At 34.4% G+C, this 27,367-nt stretch overlaps 3 protein-coding genes across 3 annotated transcripts; all 3 read right to left on the reverse strand.

Moving 5' to 3' along the window:
• Positions 1–516: 516 nt before the first annotated feature.
• On the reverse strand, positions 517–12,633 carry LOC123215062 (methyl-CpG-binding domain-containing protein 9-like). Its single transcript, XM_044635116.1, has 10 exons — positions 11,972–12,633; positions 10,601–11,204; positions 9,328–10,461; positions 8,631–9,230; positions 6,793–7,098; positions 5,769–6,104; positions 5,345–5,443; positions 4,732–5,166; positions 1,990–4,284; positions 517–1,323 (listed from the first exon to the last, which is right to left on the reverse strand). Exons 1-10 carry the CDS (start codon positions 12,217–12,219, stop codon positions 967–969), a joined length of 6,414 nt encoding a protein of 2,137 aa, XP_044491051.1. The 5' UTR covers positions 12,220–12,633; the 3' UTR covers positions 517–966.
• Positions 12,634–12,996: 363 nt separating this feature from the next.
• On the reverse strand, positions 12,997–16,103 carry LOC123215063 (equilibrative nucleotide transporter 1). The gene is made up of 2 exons (XM_044635117.1): positions 15,456–16,103; positions 12,997–13,902 (listed from the first exon to the last, which is right to left on the reverse strand). Exons 1-2 carry the CDS (start codon positions 15,985–15,987, stop codon positions 13,172–13,174), a joined length of 1,263 nt encoding a protein of 420 aa, XP_044491052.1. The 5' UTR covers positions 15,988–16,103; the 3' UTR covers positions 12,997–13,171.
• Positions 16,104–16,937: 834 nt separating this feature from the next.
• On the reverse strand, positions 16,938–20,375 carry LOC123212739 (benzaldehyde dehydrogenase, mitochondrial-like). The gene is made up of 11 exons (XM_044631911.1): positions 20,218–20,375; positions 19,874–20,008; positions 19,631–19,773; positions 19,394–19,547; positions 19,046–19,275; positions 18,823–18,912; positions 18,294–18,467; positions 18,069–18,206; positions 17,747–17,884; positions 17,600–17,661; positions 16,938–17,507 (listed from the first exon to the last, which is right to left on the reverse strand). Exons 1-11 carry the CDS (start codon positions 20,336–20,338, stop codon positions 17,234–17,236), a joined length of 1,659 nt encoding a protein of 552 aa, XP_044487846.1. The 5' UTR covers positions 20,339–20,375; the 3' UTR covers positions 16,938–17,233.
• Between the last annotated feature and the right edge of the window lie 6,992 nt (positions 20,376–27,367).

Genomic DNA, 27,367 nt, shown 5'->3' on the forward strand with positions numbered 1-27,367 from the left:
TGAATGATTTTCCCACTGAAACTTAGTGACAATAATTTCTGGCTGATATATTTTTAGTCCCAATAATTTTGGTTGACTTAATCAAGGACACAGTTTTTACAGTTCTCTGGCAGAGGGCATTCAAGACTTTTAATCACCGGTTATGATCTTTAATTTAAAATTTGAGAAATAACATTCAACATCATTCTTTGTTATTCCGTTTTTGTTGACAGAAGGGGCATTCATGACTTTATATCTTTCATTTCTTTTTATTGAATCAATAAAATAAAAACGAATGATTCACTAATAATGACAAAATTAAGTAACAAAATTTACCCATTCCTAATATTTCATAAACTTCAGAGGGCATTTATTAGTCCACTAAACCTCACGGTATTAATTTTAACTCAAGAACTCTTTAACAAACTTGTTTGAGTTCTGCTCTCGCATACACAAACTGCTGGCACAAAAAGGCCACTCTTGCCATGCCTTACATGATCATTGATAATTTAGCGACATAGCTATGAGATTTGCAAATTAAAAAAGCTACCGTACATTCATAAATGAATGAAATATATTAGAATACAAAGCGGTTGCCCTGTCTGGCCCTCGTCTATACTCACAGATACACTCTACACAAATACACATTGCACATTAACTGACTAAAAGCAATAACGTGGCTCATGCACCCCTGAAGAAGACCGCAATCAAATTCCTAGAAGCCAGGTCCAAAGTGTAACTACACCAGAATTCAGTTACTATCAGCATCTATGTCTATACTTGGTAACTCCATTTTTAATCCGATATTAGGTTACTGTGTGAGATTAGCTTCGTATTATATACACACAGGCAGCAAGGCCCCTTTTCACTCACTCTTTGCCAAGTCAACTGCCTAGATACAGTAGAAGAGTAAGGCATACCATTTACCACACCAAGACATTCCTAGGTCAACAGGTTTCTCGCAGAATAAGCGATGCATCCTCAAATTCATCCTCCTAAATCTTTCCTCTTTCTGCTAGACTTACTTCTCAGCTTGCAAAAGTCAGTCAAATCAGAACTTGGAGTCTTCAGGGCAGGCTTGCTGGGTTTTGTGTTATTAGTAGAATCTTTAGCTGATGAAATATCTTTATTTGGCATGCTGCTGTGCTCTAAAATTTCTGTGGAAGCAGATAAAGCAGAAGACTTTTCGTAAATAATAGCAGCATCCAGGGTGTACATGCGAAGAGCGAGGGCGGAAATTGTTGCAATTTTAGCTGCAGCTGAGAGAGATGACCAGTACCACCATCCATTCCTCAAGTAATCAGTTTTAATCATGTCCTCAAATACAATGGTAGCTTGAACCATCTGAAAAGAAAAGGAAAAGAAAAGAAAGTGAATTTCCACCAACTCAATTCAATGAAACTCCAAGCCAGGGATTAATGCAGCAATGGTGTAATGCAAGCAAGGTTCTCCATGATTATTCTATCTGCTTCTTGTAGATTGACAAAGTGAAAAAAAAAAAATCAGTAATGAAAAAGTTACCACATACTAGGCTAGTCTGACACAAAAAAGAGTTGAAGAAGGGACAAGACAAATGTTTTTAGTTAAAGTCACCATTGTTCTCAAGTAAACAGAATATGATTTTCTGTTTGAAATTCTAGTGAGTATCTCAAAGACATTCTTGAATCTTTATCAGAAATTCGGGACTAGAAGGCAAATATGTTATTATCTAGCGAAAACAAACTAATCCCTCAATCACTGAGGGCTGATTTTCAGCATTTGTAGTATATGTTTTGGTCATATCAAAATCTGAAGAAATCCAATGCAGAAGCAAAACTTAAAGAAAGAAAGAAGAAAAAGAAAATAAGATTTGACTAACTGACTTTAGCAAGAGAGATTATGTTGCAGTAGGAACCAAAGTAAGAGAGGTTCTCTGATATTTGCATTTCAGGCAACTTGAGTAGTTTATTAGCAGACACTTAATGACACTTTTGACTGAGGATAGAGTATTTTGAAGTAAATTGAAGAGACCTCAAATATTGACTTGGAAGATTTAACAAATGCCCGCCAAGCACATCTTTTCTTCCACGAAGCCTTTGAAGATCTCAATGCTTCTTCTGGGACAGCAGCATCCATATCAAGCAAGTTGATTTTGAGCTGCCGAAGAATTTCAATACCCCTTCCCATGACAGGTCGCAATGAACAATCATGAATGATAGAGCATTTAGCAATCCCCAGTTTTGAGCTTCTATACTTCAGATAAGATTCCTCTCTCCTCACATTCATTAAATTTGGATTTAGTCTTCTACTTTTCAACAATTCCTCATCATTGCCACTCACAATTCTTGTGGTTGAGTTCTTAAAATTGCTTCCATGTTTCATACTGGACTTCATGTTCCCTGGAACTGAAAAATGCGGATCGTCCACTCTTATAGAAATATCACCTTTAGTAACCTCATTCCTACACAAGCGAACTAATTTCAATGAGGGGTCACTCAGATATGGAGACTTGCTAGGCACAAATGATGGAACACCATCTAAACCAATAAGTCCTATTTCCTGAACCAATTCCTTGATAGAGTTTTTGGTAACAAACTTGGCACTTATCTCTTCAATGTCGTATGGGCATGCCAACTCCTTTGGAAATTCAAACAATCCAAAGCCTATCTCATGCTTTACATTCCCAGACACACCGTTTACCACATCCTTCATGTTCTGTGTGTGTGATGTTTGAGTTCTTGTCAATCTCTTCCCCCTTGTTGCATCATCATCTGCTTTCTTCTGACAGGAACTTGCACCAGGATTACACATGCGGTCATTATGCTCCTCGAAGTCATACCTAGAAGAAAATGACAGGTGGCAACAGCAGCAGTGGAATCTGGAAGGCCAGACAGGTTCCAGGCAATCACATCGGTACATTCTCTCTTTGTGAATTAACTCAGCATTCTGATCCTGCCTCATAGAAATTTTGGAGGTTTCTACTTCCAAGCAAGGACCATGCTTCTTCTCCAGAACAATCAAAGCCTTAGTCACAAGACCATTAGAATTTACAGTTGCTTCACTTCCTATGCCCTTCAAAGAACTAGGTATATTCTCATCCTGAACACAATTTCCCGCTTTATCAGAGTCCTTATTTCCAATCTTATGCCACTGCAGAATGGAATCAGCTACCTCTCTATCTCTTGGGTCACTATCTTCCAACCATTCGATAAGTTCTTCAATTTTGTCACTAGATTGATAAGAAAACCATGAAGAAGAGGATGGCATGCCACTATTCTCCATTCCATATGGAGAAGAATATCTCACAACTGAATTATCAGCCAATGAAATACCTTGCCCTCTTACTAGGCTCCTTTGCTGTAACATTGTCCTTCCCTCAACCAGCAGCCATGGAGATGTAGATGGCCTAGAGAAGGCCCAATATAATCGTCCAGCAGAGTCTTTCCCCAACAATTCCTTCCGCAAGGATACTGCCTGTAGTTCTGATTCTAGACAGGCAATTGAATCCTGCAAGACAGCAATCTCTTTCTTAAGTAGGTTCACTTTGAGGTCATGAGCTTGCAATTCATTCATGTCATGTTCAGCAATGCTATGATGGTCCAGAAACTGATTTTCAGAGATCATAGGCATAGTATGTATTTGGTCAGCCACATGGTTTCTGATTGTGTCTGATGATATATTGCCTACTGGAGACTCACTATTAGGCAGTGTAGGACTATCATAATCACCCTCTTGTCGTTCCGACCCTCTGTAAAAGTTACTCCAGCAAGCATCTTTTATGGTAGAGTCATGTGTCTGTGGTTGACTAGCACGAATGGGCAACTCATTTTGTGGATTATCAATTCTTAGACTGTTATCCAACTGTTGTTGCACATGAAGCCCAGTACAAGGAGCCTTCCCAAATTGATTTCCACTACAAATAGGCTTTCTTACTGAAGTCCCTTTTGAATAGGACCAGCAAGGTTGTTTCCAAACATTTTTTGCCCCGTACATTTTCCAACCATCATCTGGTACTGGTTCAGTGGGTAAGGATGAAAAATAGCTGCTCCTGCTACGAGGCTGCCTCATCAATGTCCCATAGTTTGTTTGCAGAGTAGAAACCCTTTCTGCTTCAGATTTTTCGGTAGCACTAACGTCACTTGTGTTTACTCTTGCCACTTTGCCAATAAGTGTCTCCTCTTTGAATTTCAAGTTTCTCCATTCCAAGGACAACGAACGCAATTTTTGCTGTAAATCCGTTGAAACAGAGGTACAGCGTTCAAGATGTTCACGAATATTAACAGAGTTCAACAGCTCATCACATAAAAACTTCAAAAGGTATATTCTCTGCATCAAAAAAGAGAGAAAGAATAAAAAGCGAATGAACAAAGAAAAAACATGTTCAGCTACATGTTTAGTTGTCAGAACAAACTAATCATAAAGTTATATCCAATAAAGGTATAGCTTTCTGTCACAATACTATGACACAAGTCCACTGTGTTCACACATGAGACGATAAATATCAGGTCATGGAGAAGTAGAAATGAGACAAAATGTTCTATAATATTATCATTTTTCCCATCTTAATGACAAATGATAATTGAACTAAAGGTGTTGTGCAAACAATTATAGGGTATTCCCCATACAAGTTCGAGATAGAAATGCATTAAGTTCGTATTCTCAATAGTATGCAATGCACACATCACATAACTAAGGCAACACTAAATCAGTACACCACTTACAAATGCAATCAGCTCTATCAAAAATTAGAAATGAAGAGGTCAATGGACAAACCTCCTTTGCACTGTACTCCCAGTAGTCTCTTGTCTCCATTGTTGTAGACAAATGGGATAGAGATTCCAAAAATCTGCAAGTGAACTCCCCCTGATATCTCTGCTTCTGGCTAGGGCTAATGACTTGAGGAACTTGTGATGTATATTGACTGTTACAATTACCAGTAGCACAGGGAGGGCAATACCAGTTTCCTTCGGGAACTCTAGCAAGAGGAGGACTCAAGCAATATGTATGATACCCAGAATCACAGGTATCACACAGTAAAACATTGTCATCATCTTTATCAATACCACACACTTTACATACACCCTCATCCCAAGGAGCTTTGGGCATTTCACTATCTGACTCAAGAATATCTTCAATCTCTTTCTTGGCTTCAGAATTTAAACACTCCATATTGGGACAATCCCTAAATTTTTGGGCAAGGGTGAGAACCTGCACCAAGTATTAAACATTTTTAAGCCCACACTACACCAAGTATGTTAATATTCTATGATATAGAATGTCCTTTTCCCCACTTACAAATACTAATGCAGATGTGGGAGCATGCACAAGTTAGGAGGGGAAGCATTAAAGGAATTAATGGAAAGGAAGCAGAACTGTACCAACAAACCTCTTTTTCATATAGTACTTCAAAATTTTGAGATAAATTTTCAGCCAACTCCAGTAAATCAGACTGATCACTATATGCAGTGCGTATATGATGCCAAACCTGCCAAAATAAAATGAAATAAGGTTGAAGTTTGCATTATTTTAACACTATCCGGCAAAACAAACAATCTCAAGATATCCATTAATCGTATGAAGCAAAAGATGACATCTTCCAAATATCACAAGAAGTAAACAAAAAACAATGAATTCTAAACTGCCAAAAATACTAAAGCATAAATCATGCCATTGCACCATATAGGACAGATCATTCAAGACAGTAAATTTTACTTTTATAGCATAGTACAAGTCCCTACATGCAAATAGTACCAAGCATGAGGTAAAATATGGGCACTACTAGGTTAAGCAAATTGGGTAACCATGTGTACCTCCCTAACATCCTCCAAGAAAGCTTCATGTGATCCACTGTAGGCCCCAACAGACAATCTCAGATCAATAGTTCTGAAGTCTAGAGGCCTAGACACCATTGCAGGAAATCCAAGAAGTCCCTCGTCATCATTATCAGAAGTATTAAGAAGTGTTCTTCCCAACAAATTACAGAATACTTTCTCTTCATCAGCAGCAGCAGCACAACGAAGCACTTTCTGGCATTGCTTCATAATCACATCAGATGCAGAGCTAAAACGCCTGTTTCTTCGTTTCCTATTAGGTTTCTGATGCTGGCTTTCACCACACACGTCTGTCAATACTGACAAAACAGCTTTCTGCAATGTAGAAAGAACAATTTCAAAGATCAGCATCAAGCTCATTAGGGAAAATGCTTAAAGAATCAGGGCTGGATTTTTTGGACAAATAATGAAAAATGATCCCTGGATTGATCAGAAGATCCTTTCAATTGGCAATATTAAAGAAGTCCAAAAAATATCTCTTCAGTAATTAAGATGAAAATTTTCAAGATAAGAAAATAATAGCTGAACATGACAACACAATCATTAAGAACTGACTTAATAAATCCTTTGTATATTTATGTAACATAGACTACAAAGCTTATGTGTGTATGTGTGTTAAATACAGAGTAGTGCTATGTGTACACACTTTTGAGTACATAATTGAATACATAGTTGATGTGTTATCATGTAATTGAGTGTCATTTTTTATCCTTAATTCAAAATGACTCAAATCACATAATGACACATTTACTGTGAATTCAGTTGTGTACACATAATTTTATTGGTTTTCTTATACTGGTAGCTTACTAAACCAGTCACATCTTGTCAACAAAATTCAAAATCTTGACTGATTTGTCTTACAAATTTGTATCTACAGAATGCTTGAGATACAGCAGATAGCTCTGAATAACTAGAAACATGGACTCCAACCTACTTTAAAATTGTGAGAACAATATTGATTTTTTTTTAAATTAAAAACTGAAAAGATACTGCTGGTAATCACCTTGGTAGGGCCCGAAGCATTTCCCTTGTAAACTTCCTTACTGATAGAGTGCTCCAATCTTTTTCTTGCCCATTCTGGTGGACCTTTATCTAAAGCATCATAGACACGCTTCCTGATTCTAGCTCCCACGTTAGTGGGCAGCTTTCTTACAGGTTCAAGAAGTTGTGCCCACTCAGGAATTCCATCATCATTCACCTTAATATTTTCACTTGAACTAGATGCATTGAAGTCAATGTAATCCACAACTGAAATATCATTTGTATTCTTCAATGAACCAAAGATTTGCTTTGTAGCCTCTGCAAGCAGCTGCAAATCACAAAAATTAGTGGATCATAATTCAATAACCATTCAGTACCACATCAATAAAATTCAGGAACATGAAAAAATAGCCCAAAATATGGAACTTTGTGAAAGTTGTGAAACTAAAATGAAAAGGAAATAAACAGATGAATTACTGCTATGGCAATTTCATAAAGGCAAATGATCAATTAAACAAGTGGAGATAAGTAACCTGAATCTGGTTTCCAACATAGATTCAAGAAAACAAAATAACATTTCAAGCCATAAATAAATGGTAGATATAGGATCTCTAGACAAAATGAATACAACTTGATGCAAAGACAACATAGAGAGCCACAAAAATCAAATAACACAAGAGAAAATAGAATTTTGAATGATCTTCAACCTTCAAGTGACCAGCAAGAACCAAATATAGAGGAATTAATTGGGTGGTAATAAAATTCACCACCAAGATACAATTAGAGCTCAGCTCATCAATCAACTTACTCAAAGCTTGATCATTGGCAAAGGTGACCCAAGATGAAAAAAGCTTGAGTTCTACATTTGACTACCTAAGTAACATAGTTTGAGCAAACAAAACTTGGCCTAGTTGTGTCCAAGTATGCATCCTTGATTTGGCTTAAACCCACATGTTACATGCTCTTAACTAGAACATCTATAAACAACAGTTGACACACTGCAATGTAACAAACTACAAAATGAAAAAGATGAAACATCACTCAATTTCAAACATGGATCAGGTTAAACATTAATATGGTAAGAGAATTTAAAATACATGCAAAGGTCGTATTAGGCAGTAAGCATACTTCTTAAATTCTTTCCAGACCAGAGAGGTTTTTATTATTATTTCAACAACAGCAGTGATAAACCAGAAAACAAGGTAGCCGTCCCCCTCCCCATATTAACATCCCCCCTTCCCAACCACAAGAAGTCTTTGATCTCTTCTTTAAACCACAATCGTAGGTGGTCTCTAAACTAGTTAACTATACCACTATTTTATTGCACCTGAGATCTTCATGCTGGACTGAATTAACTAAAATGATATTCTTTCTATAGAACACAAGTACCTAAATGTGCAATCATATTACTTATATAACATATGAAACAAATCTATTTTCTTCAATACAATATGTAACAGTAAGATTTTACACTGAAAATAGATCTCACAGACTCATCAAATTATGTTTTTTTTTAATAATATGACATAATCAACTTATTATGCTCTATTTTCCCTCTTTAGAGAGTTACTATGAATTTCCATTATTCATCCTAGACATCAAATCTCAATGCTGATGGAATTTATCTCCATCATTATCTCAGAATGGAAAACTTCTTGTCTCAAGATGTAGAATTGTGAAATTGGTTTATTTACCAATATGAAATTGAAGATAGCATTTACATATCACAGAATGGCAAGATATAGAACCAATGAAAATTAAATATCTAATCATTATAAAAAAGGTTAAGAATTGCATTGCCTCCTAAAAATTAATTAAAATATAATCACACGATACGTTAAGAACTGAAATTCAATCTACCAGTGCTTCTGCTTCCATTCCTGCTAGCCCAGGAAGAGTACCATGAATTGTTCCACTATCACCTTGTAAACAATGAAATGCTTTGCAACTCTCACGGTTCACAAAATCCACAGAATCAAGGTTGCCTTCCATGGATGAAACAGCTAAAACATATCTCCGAGCTAATTCTGGCCAAGTAAGTCCATTTATTGGGAGCAAATCAAGCATTATTTTCTTAGCAGAGATTAAATTGTCTGCATCTTTCTTTCTTCTCCTTCTTGACTTTGATTCGCCACCATCAAAATTAGAATCTACAAAAGTGGCAGCCTTGGACTGAAGTTCACCGAGTAAAATTTTCAGCAGAGAGCAGAGAACATCAGCCAAAGCTACACCTGTGCATCCACTGTCGGTATTAGATGCCTGTTTGACATCTGCTGCCTCCTTCAAACCCTCTGTTTCTATTGCAATAAATGCATGTTCATCATGCTGTGGCAGAGTTGATGTAGAAGAACTCCTAAGAGTGAGGGAATAACCATTCATTAATTCTTCTTCAAGTTCCTTAAATGATAAAGATTCCTCCAGTCCCAAAACTTCAGAGAAACGCCATAGTAACTCCCAAGACTAAACAAACAAAACAAAAATGGTAAGAATACATACAAAAGAGTATTACACTAGACCACTAGAACTTTTCATGATATGTTGATAGTAATTCCCATACCTGAAGAACATCACCTATCAATTCTGTGGGAAGCTTTGAACTTAATGGCTTTCCAGGAGGAAAACAAGACTTCATTGTGGGATTCCTATTTATCTGCTCCCTTGGTCTTTTCAAACATCTGAATAAATTACTATCTGCTTCTCTCTCATGTATATCACTCTTCCTTTTAACCTGAAGAAACCCACTTCCAACGGTTTTTAATGTCAATCTGTCCCTTCTTTTATTCAGGAATATATATTCTGCACAAATATGAACCTGAGGAAGCTGTTCTATAATTTCTTGCACAAATTCAGCATCTAGTCCAAATCTGTCATGGTCTAACCACTTAATTAGCGCTCCACAAGAAGTATCAAGCTCATCATTGCTTCTGATGTTCTGCAGGACATTGATAGGACCAGACAGACAACAAAATTTGGTCAATGAATCAAAAGACTCTGCTGATTCCTCACTTTGCGAGGCAAAGCACGATGACCACATTCTAATTACATCGTGCCTGCAGCAAAACCTACAGACACCAGTTTGCTCATATACCTTCCGGCAAGCATGTGCTAAAGTTTGAGACACCATTCTCCATACTGAAGAAGATGATCTCCCTTCTACTAAAAATTCTCCGATGTCATCCACCATTTCCTTATAATTGGTTGTAGATCTTCCAATACTTTGAGAAAGGCAGTTTGACTTTGTTTCAGAATTATTCATTGGTTGAGAACTATGAGTTTCATCAATACTCTTCCCTAAATCTGATAAAACATCATAATCCAAATGCGGGGGGCTATCATTAGAGAATATCAACTGAATATTTGTATAATCATCATCATCATCATGCATACTGACAGTATCATCAGTTTCTACTTGGCCTTTACCATCTTGTTGGTCATAACTTGGCCTCAAGAGGACAGTAGACCCCACAGGGATAGGCTGAGTGGAGCATGGGTATCGTTTAACTTTAAAAAGTGGACCAAAATCACCACCATCAGAGACATCACATACAAAAAGAGACCCAGTAATCTTATCGTGCCAACTCGACCTGTAGCCAACAGGCCAGATCTGGCTATTACTATGATAGGAGGGTCGTGGATCTACCTCACCCAGAGCTAAAATACAGAAGTCTTCAAACTGAACTGGAAGTCCAACCTGGAATGGTTGTTATAGAAGGATCAGGTCTGAATGAATGCTGAAAGAATTGATTGCAAATAATAAAATTGAAAGTATAATCGTTAATTATGGCAATTATATGTTCACTACAGAAAAATATCAATATACTAAAACTTACTTTAGCTTGCAAAGAATCACTCACACCATTTTCCTTAACATTAGCTAGTGCAACACTCAAATGACTCTTCAACTTGCAGGCCTGATTTTCTGCGGCCTCAATTCTTGAAGGGTACTCTGCACCAAAACTGCTTTTCAAATTTTCTTGACATTCTCTTGAGTTCTTGACTTGTGAAAACATTAAGGAATCCTTTCTTCTTTGGCTTAAATACCATCCTTTCTGCATCAACACAGAGCCATCTCTTCTACCTTGAGATTCCACTGAATGATATTTTGACACCAAGCCAAGATGACGAGCAACATCAAAAATTGAATCAGAACTATTTCCATCCAGTGCACACTCTTTCTGATATGCTGCTCTATGGATTAAAGTATCACAAGCCAAAAGACTATCTCTAACAATGGAGTTTGGATTCTCTCTCCAATTTCCACCAAAGTTCAGCCTCTGCTGCATTATATCTTCGTAGCTTGACTTAACTAAGCTTGCCACACTACCAGATGCCTTGAGAAGATCAAGTTTATTCCCCCCATGTAACAAACTTAAATGTGTTGCTAGGCCATTACTTGAGTTCCAAATTAAAGAAGTATCTGACACACTAGGTCCTCTACAAATCATCAACCATATATGCATCAATTGTCACATTATAAGCTAGGGAAAGTACATGGTATAGTATGTGTACCACAACATCCATACAACTAAGCAATAAATTCATGCCACATATGCATTACTTTCTCTTGGTCTATAATACGAACATCAATATGGCATGAATTTTATTGGCTTGTGTACATGTGGTATGATACCCTCATGATATCATGGAATCTCCTATAGAGTAAGCAAATGGCCATAAACAAGAGAAACATATTATTATAACCAAGTAGCAAATACACCCATCACATAATAAATGTGTTTTTCTCACAAAATAGTAAACTTCAGGCAATAATTCTCATTGCCAAGGGCATCTGACTAAAATTGAACACGAAAACTAAAAGTAAATAAGGTATAATTAATCCATACATGTAAGAAAATCTGTTGAGGATTTTACTGAAGTCTCATCTAAGCCAATCAACAATAAGAAACATTACGATACATAAGTTGCCGCATAATGCAGGCATAATAAACTACAGTTATATTGCATAGCAGCCACTCAGAAATGTTCATAGGCACTACTTTTAGCAACTACCCTCTAATTAAAATTTACCAAAACATGACCAAAAATTTCAATTTTGAAGTTACAGGCAAGCTAAACTATAGAAAAATAACTCAAACAACAAAGAAGAGGAAAAAGAAAAAGAAAAAAATCCAAATTTATAACCAAAAAATAAAAAAATTAAATCCAAAGGAGCCACATTAAGCAGCAGTCAAATATTATACCCAGTGTAGTTGAATTCACAAGTTTCTTCTTCGACCGGCGGCAATGCATTGATGTCCAAAAGACCAACAGCAGCACCACCAGCGCGAATCCTCTGACTGGAGTGGCGTTCAGGGGTGACGTCAGCTGGTGCACCCGTGACGACAGTTTCGCGGGGAGAAGAGAGAGGAGTCTCGTTAAGATCGATGTCAAACGGCTTCGAACGGCTCTCTGCAAGCTTGGAGTTGGAGCCGTTACTGTTAGGCTTCATGGCCGTTTAAAATTTGAAAGAGAAGAAAGGAAGAAAAGTTTTCAATTGAGTATTTTTAGGCGCATTATAGAAAGGATTGGGCAAAATTGTGGTGAGAGAAGGAAAAGATCGAACGTCGAATAGAGAGAAATGGGATAATGAAGCAGGACGAGAACCTAATGGGAGTTTGATTCTCTGCGTGAAGCTCAGACTCAGTCTCAGTCTCAGTCTCAGTCTCAGACATTCGGGCTCTTCTCGGGACTCTCGAAAGCGTGCCTTTGTGCGTTTGAGCGTGTCTTCTCTGCCATTCCACGCAACTAAATGACAAAAAACTCCTCGTCAGTAAGGAGAAAACGAAGTCGTTTTTAACGCTCAAAGAGACATCATTTGACTGCCGTGCGTTACTTAGCAAGATCATGCTTCTTGTTTGGGGGACTTTTTGTTAATGGCACGGAACACGTTTCGCTTCTCCAGAGGAGTCTTTCTCCCTCTTAGAGGCCATTCGACGGTTGAGGGGACCACAGTTGTTCAATCTCATCCGTTGCTTATCCAACTAAAAGTTTTACAGCACAAACATCAGGAAATTTTCAATTAAGACAAAATCTATACTCATTTCATTCCAGTCTAACTCTCAAAATGTTTTTCCAATAAACCGTTGCTATTTTTCCTAGTAAGTGACAGTCTAGTCCGTCCGACTTTTAAAAACAACCATGATAGGAAGGTCCTTTTCTTCAATAGAGTGAATTTCCCATTTTAGAGATCAAAATGTTCTCTTTATGCCCATCTGTAAACACCCAGTTACCAAATTACAATTCAATTAATACAAACTCAGGAAACAATGCATTTAAACATCAAGTTTACAAAGTTTCACATATTGAAAACACCAGTGAAAGGCTACTGCCAATAACGCTGCCAGCTGCTTCAGTTTTGAGAGTTGTTCATGCCATACAAGTTATACAAATTGCTCAAAACATCAGATGACCCAAAACCAAGCCACGATTGAGCCAGCAGCTAGACCAACGATCAAGAACAACACAATTACTATTCCTGCCGTCTCTGCATGTTGTAATTGAACAACTTTAGGAGCCAAAATCATCAATACGCTTGTTAAGTAGCCATTGGTTAGCCCCAAAAGACAAGTTAATATCGTCACCGGAATTTCCATCCGGAAAAATTTGGGACCATGTAAACACCCCAAGAATAGAGGAAAAAATAACAATCTTGCAACACAACCACCAATTGCAACCTTTTCATTCTCTAGAAGATAGACTGCTGTCAATGATTTACCAACCAGATCAAACACATTGTAGCCAGTAATTAGGATGATACCATACCAGTCCTTAAGAACCGCGGAGTGTACATCCTCTGTAATATATCCTGGAAATATTGAAAGTGTCACAATATAGATGAGGAGGATCCCAAACCCATACCACTTGATTCTCCTGACAGTGTGCCACACAATCGATCTCCAAACAGGCCCAGTCAAAGAACCTTTCTGCTCTATCTCCTCATTTACAGCCTGGGTTTTCAGTTCTTGATGATACTTAATTACTGGAAGTTTATGTGCAACATTGTAAAAGACAGTGCATACAACCATAACCACAATGCCCACAGCAAAGTAGAGGTTCGCACTTTTTCTCAGACCACTTTCATCTTGTGAATATAAAGCTTTCGTTAAGAGCCGTAGGACTGAAACAAGCACCCCTGCAGTCAACAACTTTTAGAAGTTATGACTGTCCCACAATAAGTTTCTTCAACTTGTTAAGTACAAAAACTAGAGGTACTCCATAGCTGTTAAACCATACCATGCATATTAACATGGTAATAGTACTAAATTATCTTTTGTAACAGGTTAATCTCATACACCGAAGCTTAAGCTATTCTAACTCCTCCAAAAGGATTAAAAATGCTATCAAGACAGAGTATGCTTAAAGCTTTAGTAGATTAAATCATGCTTAGAAACAAATAGGGTTTGCAGATTAAGGTCATGCTTGGAAAGGAATAAGGGAGAATGAAATGGAAAGGAAATAGAAAGAATGAAGGAAAAGAATTCCATTGTTTGGTTGCAACATAGAATCTTGAATGGAAAGGAATATATTATATATAGTTTAGACAAAAATACCCTATGCTTTAAAATAATTGATATTTATCATTTTATACAAAATTTCAAAATAAAATCAAAATTTTACTTTTAAATACAAAATAACTAGATCATAAAAAAAAAGTATTTTAAAATAAATATGTTACATACTAATATTAATTTCATTACAAGTGTATCATTGCATATTGCATGTATAAGAGTAAACTTTAACAATTGCTCTAAATAAATATATTTTCTAAATAAATACGAACATAAGACAAAAAATGACTATCATATGATTAAAAAAATGTTAGAATAATAAATCATTAAAAAATAAAGAATAGACAGAGAAACCGCCAATCACCACTAGCAATCACAGCTAAGATGCATCTAACCATGCAGGCATTATTGGCAAGAGGGATAGCATTTGGCCACACAATGAATGAGTTAAATCAGAGCCACTACAACACATACCACAAGATGTCAAATGCGACATCCTAAGTTGATGAGATCTACACAGTTAGATTATTAGATTTTGCTAATCCACTAGTACCAATAGTGTGATCAAACACGCAGAAGGAACAGCAGCGAGCAGCTAGAACAATGGTGATACAATGATTTCTAGGCCAATTTTTTAGTTCCTAATCATTTAATGAATTGTAAATATAGCTTCTTTTTAACATTTATACTGTATTAGGAGAATATAATTTATATATTTAGACATGAATAAAACGAAAGAATCAGGCCTCTCTCACTATAGAGGAATTGAGATTGTTCAATAGAAAGTATGGGAAATGCTAAGGGATCCCAGTTTTAGTAACCCAAAAGTACAAAAAGAGATTCCCTGCAACTGAACAGCAATCCAATTTAGGAAATTCCCAATCCATTCCCTACTTTCCCGGTCAACCAAACACAGCTTTAGAAAACTTTGCTCTATCAACTGCAAAAGCTTGAAAATGACTAGATTTTAGTTGCATTCATCAAATAAGAGCTTGTTTAAAGAAAATCAATTTGCAGATTGCAGTAAGTTATCAAACATCAAAATTTTGACTTCCTATGTGCGCAATAGAGATCATTACTCAAACTATACTACCACAATCTTAAGCAATTTGTTTATCTCTAAGATTCACCAAAACAAAAAAACATAATAAAAATATCAAATTAAAACAAAAGTTACCAGAACCAGCAGTGCCAGCAACAACTGCTTGCATGTATCTCTCAGGCAGCTCCCCAGCAGATCCGATCAACCCACCTTGGACCAACGCATCCGCCAGACCCGAAAGTGCAACTGCCCCGACCGTAACATAAAACCCGTCCTGCAACCCGACCCGACCCTTTATATAAACCGTATCCATTACCGGCACCACAAGCAAAGACACCACAAACAGGCCCAGACCCACGTTGATTCTGACGTAAGCGTCCGATTTGTGGGCGTAGAAAATGATTATGAGAAGGCAGAAGAGTCCGACTAGCATGTAAGTGACAGCGAAGACGCGGTCGACGGAGGCTTCTGGGTAGATGTAGGAGAAGTAATCGACTGCAGTGATGAAGGCATTCCATGGGAGCAAGTAGCCTATTCCTAAAGTGAAGTAGATTATGTATCCCAAATGAAATGCGTCTTTAGGTGGTTGTTTTTCATTAGAGGCAGCTGAATTTTGGAGTAGAAGCGTCGATTCCGAGTAGGGTTCGGGTTCTCCGGAGAGGCCCATGGGGGATTATTCGTTGTTGTATAAAATGTTGAAACTTGCGTGTCAGTTAGTGCACATTAATCGGAGATAATTTGGTTTGGTTGGCGAGAAGAAGAGATCTGGAAAAAGAAATGACGTCGTTTTGGGTTTCCAATCAGTAATTATAAACCGGAGCAATGTTATGTATACTATTTTTAATACATAATTTATGTATACAGTGATGTATCATTATATAGTTAGGTGATTTTAAAACATGTGTCATCATATTATAAAGAAACATCTAATCACATGATAACACCTTATCTGTGTATATAAATTATGTATCAAAAATAGATATACATAATTTTATTGTATAAACAAATCAATTCTTTATCGTAACGCCAACAAATAGCAAGTTTTCCATGTTCCCACCCCATGTTTAGCAGAACTAATAAAATAATTTTTTACTGAGAGAGCAATTGATTCAGAATAATTTTCATAATAATTTATTTTTTATTAGTATAACCCCTTGTTTGGATTTTTAAATAATTAAAATTTTTCAAAATATGATAGGCCAAAAGGCTTATACCCCCAAGATATGATGAAATTTTAAACCATCATCGGTTAATTTTTTAATACTGTTAAAATTTATTATTAAAATTAAAATTAAAAATATTATTTAATTAAAAATACTAAAAAAAATTATCATATTTTTCTTTCTTTATTTAAAAACCTAATAATTTTTCTTTACCTATAATTTAAAAAATACCCATTTTCCTCCTAAATTCTTTTTATTTCTCTCCAACAACATCTCCCCTCCTGTCATTCCCAACCTTCCCAAATCTCTTTACTTCTCTCCTATGCTCTCCCTACCATCTAGTCCTTCTCCGTTTCCGTCTGAGCACAATTGTGTTTATCAAATACTCTTACTACTAGTTATTATCATTTTGATCTGATCTGAAAAGAGTGGCGAAAGAACATAAAAAATCAAATAAGAAAAAAAGTACTCTCGATCAAGACTTATATTACTAAGCACAATACACATCTTGTATCCCACAATCACCAAACTATAAACCACCAGTAATTGTTATTACATTACTCAGCACAATACACGTCATGTACCCGATTGGTACTCAATATAAGTACACGAATCTCGATCAAGAATAATACTACTCATTTGTATTTATTTTTTCCCAGCTTTTGAAAAGCAGCAGCAGCATGAGGAAGGTTTAAATCCATGCTGGATTGTTGAGGGGAGTAACAACAGTCTTGACAGCACGAGAAAGGTTTAAAGCCATGCTGGATTCTTGAGGGGAGTAACAACGGCCTTTACTTGCAAGTAACTGTTTAGACCATACATACCCTTTTCTCTTCCAAGTCCACTCATCTTGTATCCTCCAAAAGGAATTGTAGCATCAAACACATCATAGCAGTTCACCCATACATTACCGGCTCGCAATGCACGCGTCAATGTGTTTGCAGTGTCTATGTTCTGGGTGAACACCCCTGCTGCCAATCCATAGGGGCTTCTGTTTGACCTTTGGATAACCTCATCAAGGTCTCTGCACTCACCATCAATAGCATTAATATTTGTAATACAGGAAGAAATGCACTGATAATGATAATAAGAGCATTGACAAGGTTCATTGCTCACTTGAATTTCAAGATGGATTGCACTGGACCGAAGATCTCTTCTTTCGCAATCAACATGTCATCCTAATATTAACACTAGTCATTAGTCCCTTACATATGTTAATTTTCTTGGTCATATAGTTACTGGGTAAGTATATAAATTATATACCTCAACATTTGAGAAAACAGTGGGCTTAACATAGTAGCCCTCGTTGCCGAATCTCTCACCCCCGGCTTCTAGGGTTGCTCCACTATCAATACCTGACCTTATGTATCTCAAGATCTTCTTAAATTGTTCTGTGTCAATCTGAATGAGGACACTCCTATCAGCGCCTCAAATTAAAACATTTTTATGGTTTTGTATCAATTGAAAATTGTAATAACACTGTCGCAGTTATACAAGTGGTGCTGCTGCTAGGTAAGGCTAAAACAACATTCACCAGTCATAAGTCTTGAACATTAACATAAAAAGGAAATAGTTACTAATTTACCTGAGGTCCTTGTTGAGTTCCAGTCTTGAAGGGATCACCAACAACACGGTTCACTGCAAGTTCCTTAGCTTTCTCTATAAACTGATCATATATTCGCTCATGTACATAAGTACGAGAACCAGCAACACAACATTGTCCCTGCAGATGGTACAAGATATGATCAACAAAAGTACAAAAATATACAAAACTATACCAAAGTTTTACATTTTTTTTTTAAGGCACTACCTGATTAAAAAATAAAGCATCGTGTGCTAACTTAGCTGCTTTATCTACATCTGCATCTTCACATACAATAAAGGGAGATTTCCCTCCAAGCTCCAAAGTTACTGGCTTAAGATTGCTTCTGGCTGCCAATTCGAGCACAATTTTTCCTGTAGCAGTTGATCCAGTGAAAGACATCTGCAAGTGATCAGCAAATAATTGTTAAACTGACCTAAAAACGCATGAGTCGCAAAAGACAAGGATTCTAATTTTTATGAAAGAAACCCTTCAATACAAAGTATAAACTGTTGGACTGATTTATAGTGCTTTGCTATTGATCAACTTAGTATAAGAATTAACAACACAAAACATTCCCAACTACACATTTTACAATCCACTCAATTACACAGATTAACTAATCAGAAAAGATATGTGGACTTACATTTATTATTCAGAAAGGATAATTAACCTATTGTTCATAATTCCTCCAAACAAATTACAAGGAAAGCAAAACTCAAAAATATATGTAAATATTCTAAGGTTTTTAAAATACCTTATCCACTTCCATATGGCTCGCAAGAGCAGCACCAGTAGTCGGGCCAAACCCAGAAATAATATTTAGAACACCTGGAGGAAGTCCAGCCTGCCATAACAACAAAAACTCAACACACTGATCTATGTGATAAAAGAAACCCTAAGATCAAAACAAACAGAAACAAACACTCATTTGGAAAGGTCAAAAAGGAATGTGAACAAAAGTTACTTTCAGAAAATACCTCAAGAAATAGCTTTGCAACGTAGAAGGCAGAGAGAGGAGTATGCTCTGCAGTCTTAAGAACAATAGTGTTCCCACATGCTAATGCAGGTGCAACCTTCCAAGAAAATATGAGAAGAGGAAAGTTCCATGGTACAATCTGTCCAACAACACCAATTGGTTCATGTAAGGTCTGCACATGGTACTCTCCATCAGCTGGAACTGTGAGACCGTGAATCTTATCTGCCCCACCTGAGGAGTTTAACCAGAGAATTATCCTAAATATTTCATAAAATACAGAGAATACAAGGATATATACAAACACAGCAAATGGCAGAAAGAAATGTTAAATCTTGTTCGGTCTACTCACCAGCATAATACCGGAAAACACGCACAACCATTGGTATTTCAATTTTGGCAGTCTGTTCATATGGCTTTCCATTATCCCAAGTTTCAAGTGCTGCAACTTCATCATTATGCTTTTCCAGCAAATCAGCAAAGCGCAGAAGTATCCTTGATCTTTCCTGAGAGACAAAATAAATAAGATTTCAGACATTTTTTACTACAAGTAATACCATAAAAACAAGTAACGAATCTAAGATGTTACATAAGCAGTCATCTTGGGCCATGGTCCTTGATCAAATGCCTTGCGAGCAGCAGCGACTGCTCGGTCTACATCTTCAGAATCGCCTTCGGCAACATGAGCAATCACATCACCGGTTCTGGGGTCCATAGTGGGAAAAGTTTTGCCTAAAAGAAAAAGAAAGCCCCAGTGATAAGTTGAACAAAGCAACGATACGTAATTACCCAAAAGAACCTAAAAGAGTATGTCCCGTGATATAAAGTTCACCTGATGCGGAATCAACAAAGTTTCCATTAATTAAAAGCTGAGTATAATCTACTTTGACAGGTGGAGTAATTGGTTGTTCAACAGCCGCGGCGGTGCCATAACTAAATGCTCCTCTGCTCAGCCCGGAATTGTTACCTGAAGATGTGGTCCAGAAAGAAGAAAAATATTTCAAATACATTGAATGTAACCAAAAAATAAGTCCACTACTGGCACCTAAAATGGAACCAAAATCAAAACAAGTTTAGAAAAGCCTCTGGTTTCTCAGAAAAATTCCGAAGAAATAAGATACCGAAATATAAACAAAATCAAAAGAGGAAGGCAGGCAGAGTGAGCAGTAGTAGTACCTCTGGCTCTGAGATTAGATGAAGCAGAGCGTGAAAAGAGAAGTGAAAATCTCCTAGCCGCCATCTCTAAATATTTTCCTGAATGTGTGTTTCTTTTTAGTGGAATATTATATATAGGCATTCCAATTTCCAATTACTTTTGTCTTCATGTTTGGTTCGTACTTTGTAGTTATCCTATAATTATGGAAATAGATATTTTGCCAATATGGTAATTTCATTATAAGCCTTACAAATTACAATAATTTAATTACTTACTGTGGCGGTGCGGCGGTGGGCCAGATTGGATAATTCATCAAACAACACAACAGAGTCAGCTTGCGATGTGACGCGTCAGCAGCCCAGAAAAAAAGCAGTTCAATTTAGAATTTTAGACAGAATAATATTATGTTTTATTAATTTATATTTTTTTAATTAAAAAATTTGTTTTCTTAATCATCTTTAGTCAAATTTAACCGTGATTAAGTTTATAAAAATTTTACTACGTACTTGTTTTTAAAACTACTTTTATACGAAAACACAACCATCAAACTCTGTACATTTGAAATTCATGAAATATATAATAATTTCTTTGCATAAACAGTCAAATATCAATATCAAGCAGGAAAACATCATGATACACAGTTTATTAACATTTTTCTTATTTTTATAACAAAAATTAAGAAAATTTTTATAAATATTAATTGATATCTTCAGTTGGTTGATAAAACAACAGCATAAATTGATTATTTTTACCTAAACATATCTTAAATAATTAATCAGTATTATAATTATAATAAAATTATATATAATTTTTAATTATTTAATTATATAATAATGTATTATTATTTATATATAAAAATTATGGAAATAAGGCTACTGGTATAATTAATTACCGATAAAAGAAAGTGTTATAAAAAAAAAAAAGGGAAGGGTGTTGTGTCCTTTTCAATTGCAGTAGGCCCCGGTTAGAGTGATCTAGGAAAAGGGAATTGCAGTGGGCCTGTTTATCATCACGAGGCAATTTTTTCTATTTATGGGCTTTATTTCCCAGGTAAATTTATAGGTACGGACAAATAAATATGACATCATAAATTTATTGGGCCTGGGATCTTAGTCCCATCCAATGTTTTTTTTCTTGATAAAGTAACATTATTAAATTTTCAAAATTTAAATATTTGTCTGTTATTTACTTTTATTAATGTTATTTTGTCAATTTAATTATAAATTTATTTTTTAAAAAAATTGGTAATAATTAAATTAATAAAAAAACACGTATGAATTTGATAAGGAGAAAGTATTTTTTAGAATTAACAATGAAAATTTGTCAAAAACTAAATTTCGGTGGGAATAAATTTTTCGCCAAATTATTAAAACACCACCGCTTGAAAAACAGGGTAGGGTAGGTGAAACAGATTTAAATGAGAATGGCCGTTGAAGGCAACTATTCGTCCGGCTCCTTCACCTACTTCTATCCCTTCACAATTGTTACTGTTATTCTAGAAACTCTGGGTATTTTTTTTTTTTTTTAATGGCCAAAAGATCGTCATCACCAGAGGAATTATGAAATCTTGTGGTGACTACTCAATTCCCTCCCAATCAGGTGTTTTTTAAAATCTTGTGTTTCTCTATCTTTAGTAATTGTCTGGACGATTTTTGTATGAATTCATCAAATTCAGATAAAAATCATCTAGACAATGAGTCTTTGATTATGAGATAATTCGTTTTATGTCAAAGACGAAAATCAACTTTTTATCTCTTTGTCGGATTAAGATAATTCATCTTCATTTGACGAAAACTACAACCAAAAGAGAAGATTGGTTATTTTTTAAGATGGTGGGAAGGTGGTCGACAATCAAAGCAAAGATGTTGTTGAAGGAAAAGAAACCCTAAAAGTGAAAATATTAATTTTTAAACTTTAAATGAAGAGAAAATTGTTAATTTTTAATATTTAAAGAAAAAATGTAATAAATTTTTAATTTTTTAAATATTTTTATTAAATAATGATTTTCATTTGACCCTAACTAAAATATTTAATAAAAATTAGTTTATAAATAAATATTTAAATTTTTTAAAATTAAAAAATGATATTTTGAAATTCCATTGTGCATTGGGTGGGATATAATCTTTTGTCCTTCTTTCAAAAATTCTAACTAGTTGACGTGATACAAACCTTGTTGGTCTTTGGTATCTCTTTCGCACTAGTTTCTAAGCAAATCTAAATTTTATAAATTTTATTATTTGATTAATGAATCATTGAATTGAATTATATTGCTTTTTTTTTCTTAATAAGCAAGAATATTATAAATAAAACAAACAAAAACCTATAATGAAGAATCAGAAAACAAACAAAGTTTACATTAACAAAACGACAACATTATAATAAAATTTACAAACTTAACCAAAATTATATATTGTTACAATTACTCACACTTTATAAATAGATTCATTCTACTTAAATAGATAAATATTACTAAAACACATCAAGAAAAAATTAATGTAATAAAAAATGAATTTTAATTAATTTCAAATTCTAGCAATTATAATTTTACAAAATAACTTTAATTCACTTTTAAGAAAAATAGAGTTTTTTTAAAATAGTAAAAATCTTTAAAACTCTATATTATTTAAATAAAAATGTAACTGTTCATAATAAAAACTGCATGACAGTAAAATGCTTACTTTACTTAAAAAAACTTTAACAAAAGACACAAAATAGTACTCTAAACAACACTAATTAACATAGATTTCGAATTTTCAAAATTGCAATTTAGTCTCTAAACACGAGCATGTTGCAATATTATATTTTTTCCGTTAGGGTAATAAGTTTCTATTCAAATTTGTTGGGGCAAAATTATTTTTTATTGAAAATTAAGCTTATGTCCACTTTCTTCAGTTTCATAATTATTTGTGATTTTTATATAATTAAATATATAAATAATATATTATCATATGATCGTGTGTTTTAAAATTAAAATTAAAAAAAAAAAAAAGCAATGGGTATAACAGAAACTTCTCCACAAAATTTTTTTAGCACTGCTAAATGCCACCCTGAACAATGTAATACACGGCCACAATAAATTTCAGTATTAATACACAAATGCAGCAAGTGTCCCCTAAAAAACACCCAAAGAAGGAAAATTAGTGTTACAGTCACAGAACCTTCTTCAATAAACAAATCTAGCATTATATATGAAGGCAGTAATAATCTTTGCCATAAGATGGGTTGACTAAGCTCTAATAATTAGGTCTTCCCATGCACAAAACATAGTATTCCTCTTAAAGGAATTTTGTGATAGATATTGAAACCTCAAGCTCAGGAGGAAGGAACACGGGGGTGTTTTTCTGTTTTTTTTTGGTTTGAGAATTTTTAAAGATATGGGCCTATATCTGGCTGGGCCTGGATCTGGGTTTGGCGAGAAGGCTGAAACCCGAAATATGATATTGGGCTTTGTTAATTGCAGTTCATACTTTTAGAAGAACAGATAGTACAAGAGAGTCAAAGTCTCCTATATTTGTAGTGGAAATTTTGGAGGAAAATTATCTGTGAAGACAGAAGAAAATATGGTTCCCGCTTTGTCAATACCTAAAAAAATTCGGTGGGATGGAGCATTAATTTAATTATTTCAATTCAATGATGGTTAAAGAAGCATTTGATTAATTTTGACTGACAAATGTTATTCCAAAGTGCAAAAGCAAGCATCTTTTATAAAAGAAGATACGAATAAGAGGCCAATTATATTCTATAAACACACTGAAAATAAGCTGATATTGTAATAATGAACGCAATTCAACTCTCTCTCTCTCTCTCCCACACAAAGAGTAAGTGGGAGGAATGAGAATCGAATTATTTTGCCTGGTAAATGCAAGGAAAAAGTTTTATGTTGGCTTCATGAAAACGTGTTTCCTCATTAGTATTTTAGATTTTTTTTTTTTTTATGAGGTGTTCTTGATGTGAAAATTTATGGTTGAGACATATTAGATCATTTGAGAAATTTAGTGTAAGAATGTAATAAGGCATGATAAAATAAATAAATAAATAATTTTTATGTGGGTTGGATAAAAAATTCCAAAGTTTTTAGTCACGGTAATGATATTACAATAATATCATAATGTTTATGTGTTGATGGAATATTAGAGGTTTTTTCCTTTAGCCTTTTCATTGTCATCAAATTTATATTAGTGAAGGCTAAATTTACATGCCTGATTATTTAGGTAAAGTGTATATTTACATGATTTAATGAGCATAGTTACAATCATGATATAGTAAGTGAATTATTACCGTTTGATTGCAATTAGTGAAATTACATAAACTAATTTTAATACAATATAATATTGTTATTGATGTCAGGGATATTACGAAAATCATGATAAATAGTATTTTATGTCTACTATTTATATAATTTGGATAGAGTCATGTTTAATTTACGTTTTCTCTTAACATGTGGACTTATTTAACATTTATTTACTAATCATTAAACATTATAAATTTCGTATCTATAAATTTGATAGTGAAAGAGTTTTAATCATATAATAATTATTAGCAAATTGAATTAGATATAAAATCACTAGAACTCATTAATATGATTAAAAAAACAGATTAGAAAAACCACACTCTAATACCATATGCAATCTTCAAGCAAAAAGAGGAAAAAAAGAAAAAAGAAAATAAAAGGAGGGAAGGATTTGAAATTGAATTTGAGAAAGTCGGAAAGTTGTGGGATCGTAGAGAGTACAAAAAAAGCATGTGCATGGACGGGAAGCTTCACTCCCACCAGCACCGGCACCACAAGTGGACAGTCAATTTGCTTTTCCACAGTCCCCACACACACACACACACAAAGTTGCTTTCGATTAAGTCATCGTTTACTATAATGAAACCAACCAGCCGACGTTCCTTCCTTTTGGGTTCACACTCTTCTCGGCCCCCTTTGCCTTGACATTCCACAGAGCTAAAAAAAAAGACAATGACCTGTTAGAGGCACAAGTCACGCAACCCACGTCTCACGTTTACAATTTACCATCACAAATGCCTCGTACTCCGCATCGCCTTCCATCTGTTCCTTATATTTTTAAAAATGTTTTTGCCTTGTTAAATCATAGTTTTATATATCCAATTAATTAAGTTTAGCCATATTTAAGAATTCGTAGGGCCATTCATGTTGCCTGCATTCAACCTTTAATCATGCAAATCTAAACCATTCATTATGTGTTCTTTATTTTATGGCCGAAAATCAGACTTTTTGTTGCACGGTATTGGTATGTATAGTTTTTCCTTTTTTTTTTTTTTAAATATAAATTAATAAGTTGGACATATTGATTTCTTTATTTAGGAATATCATTACCAACAATAAAATAATATTATTATATTGGAAAGGCCAAAGGACTTATTCTAATCTAAAGTATTTTGTTTTTTCAAGTTTTTATCTTTTAATATTAAAAATTTTATTTATTAATTAAATTTTAATGGTAAAATTATCATTTCATATACAATATTAAAAATAAACTTAAATTTTATTTATTTTTCCTCTAAACTCTAAAAACTAATCATTTTCTTATTAGACTAAATTTTAAAAAATAACATTACTCTCCTAAGGTTTAGTTTTCAAACTCTAATGTTATCATTAATACTCTTTCCCTTTGATAATCTCTTACCTCTCACATGAACTTTCAGTCGGTGTCAATTGAAGTCAAAAAGATAAAGTTATTCATTTTTTCGGTTTCAATTGATACCAATCGGAGGTCCAAGTAAAAAGAAAAAAATCGTTGAAGAAAGAGAAAGAGAAAGGATTGAGAGGGAGAAACCATCGAACTCTAAGAAAAAAATATTATTTTTTAAAACTTAGTCTAAAAGTAAAATAGTTAGTTAGAATTTTAAAAAATATATATATAAAATTTTAAAAGATTAAGATTTTATGAACTTTAACCATCTATATACAGGTAAACAAAAATTTTAAAATTAAGGGTATATAAACTTAGAAAAACATGGAACTTTGATGAGAATAAGTCCTTTGGCCTATTGGAAAACTCTGCAATTTATTATAATGACATTTGTCACTTTCAAAATTTAAAAATTACTTTTTTCACTTTATCCCATTTTTTAATTAACTTTAACTGTAAGAGGGTATAAAAAAAATTTAAATGCACTGGACGTTCATCTTATTTCCATCATCTCTTTTGTCTTTTTTTTTTTTTTTAATATTTAAATTTATTCCTTTTCTTTCTCCACCGCCCCTTCCCCTGACACCTCTTTCTCATCAAATCAAAACACCAGATCTCCTCATCTCTTCAGTAAAAAACCCAATCTCAACCACCCCTAAACATATAAAGAGAAAATGCGTAAAATGATGCAATTTAACCGAATGGTATGATTTTAATCACAATTACATTAAAATAATACAATTTTGGTTGAATCATACTATTTTCATGTGTTCAGTTAAAATTAAACTAAAAAAATTTTACGTTTTACGATAAGATAACATTTATTGTAAAAATAGATGAAGATGATCAAACTTTAAAACAGTTTAATTCTAATTAGTGATAAAATTTGAATTAATCAAGCTTATTAATATTTGGACCAAGTCTCTAAAAGTGTTAGCAGCCATGTGACGATTAAATGATGGTGACAATGGTTAAGATAACGGTACTTGAGATTTGATAACAAGTGACTATAAATATGAATATATCTCATCATCTTCTTTTATTGAATTTATTTAGGGATTTTTATTTCTTCTTTCAACAATGATGATGAAAATATATTGATGACGATAGTGAAGACGAGGGCGATAGGTGACAAGAAATATAAAGAGTGAAATAAAATAAAATAATTATACTTAAATATAAAAAATAAATTGATATCTGATATTTCTTATTAAATATTAAGAAAGCCACTTTGGGTGGAAAAGTTATTTGATAAACGTTTGGGTGGAAGAATGCTCGCCTAAAAAGAGATCTAGGGCGGGTGGGGTTGGGGCATAGGGCAGTGAGCACATTGGCAAATGTGCAATCAAGGGCTTTAATTTTAAGATAATTACACAAAACATAGATATTCTCAAAACTTTTAAATTATAATAATTTTCTGACCAAAAAATGGCCTCATTCCAAAGTTCCTAACCCTAATCGAGAACCCTATCATTTTGGACTGTACTTTAAAGGGAGGCGGAGGGAATATGAT

This window comes from Mangifera indica, chromosome 4 (assembly GCF_011075055.1).
Source record: "Mangifera indica cultivar Alphonso chromosome 4, CATAS_Mindica_2.1, whole genome shotgun sequence".
NCBI lineage: Eukaryota > Viridiplantae > Streptophyta > Magnoliopsida > Sapindales > Anacardiaceae > Mangifera > Mangifera indica.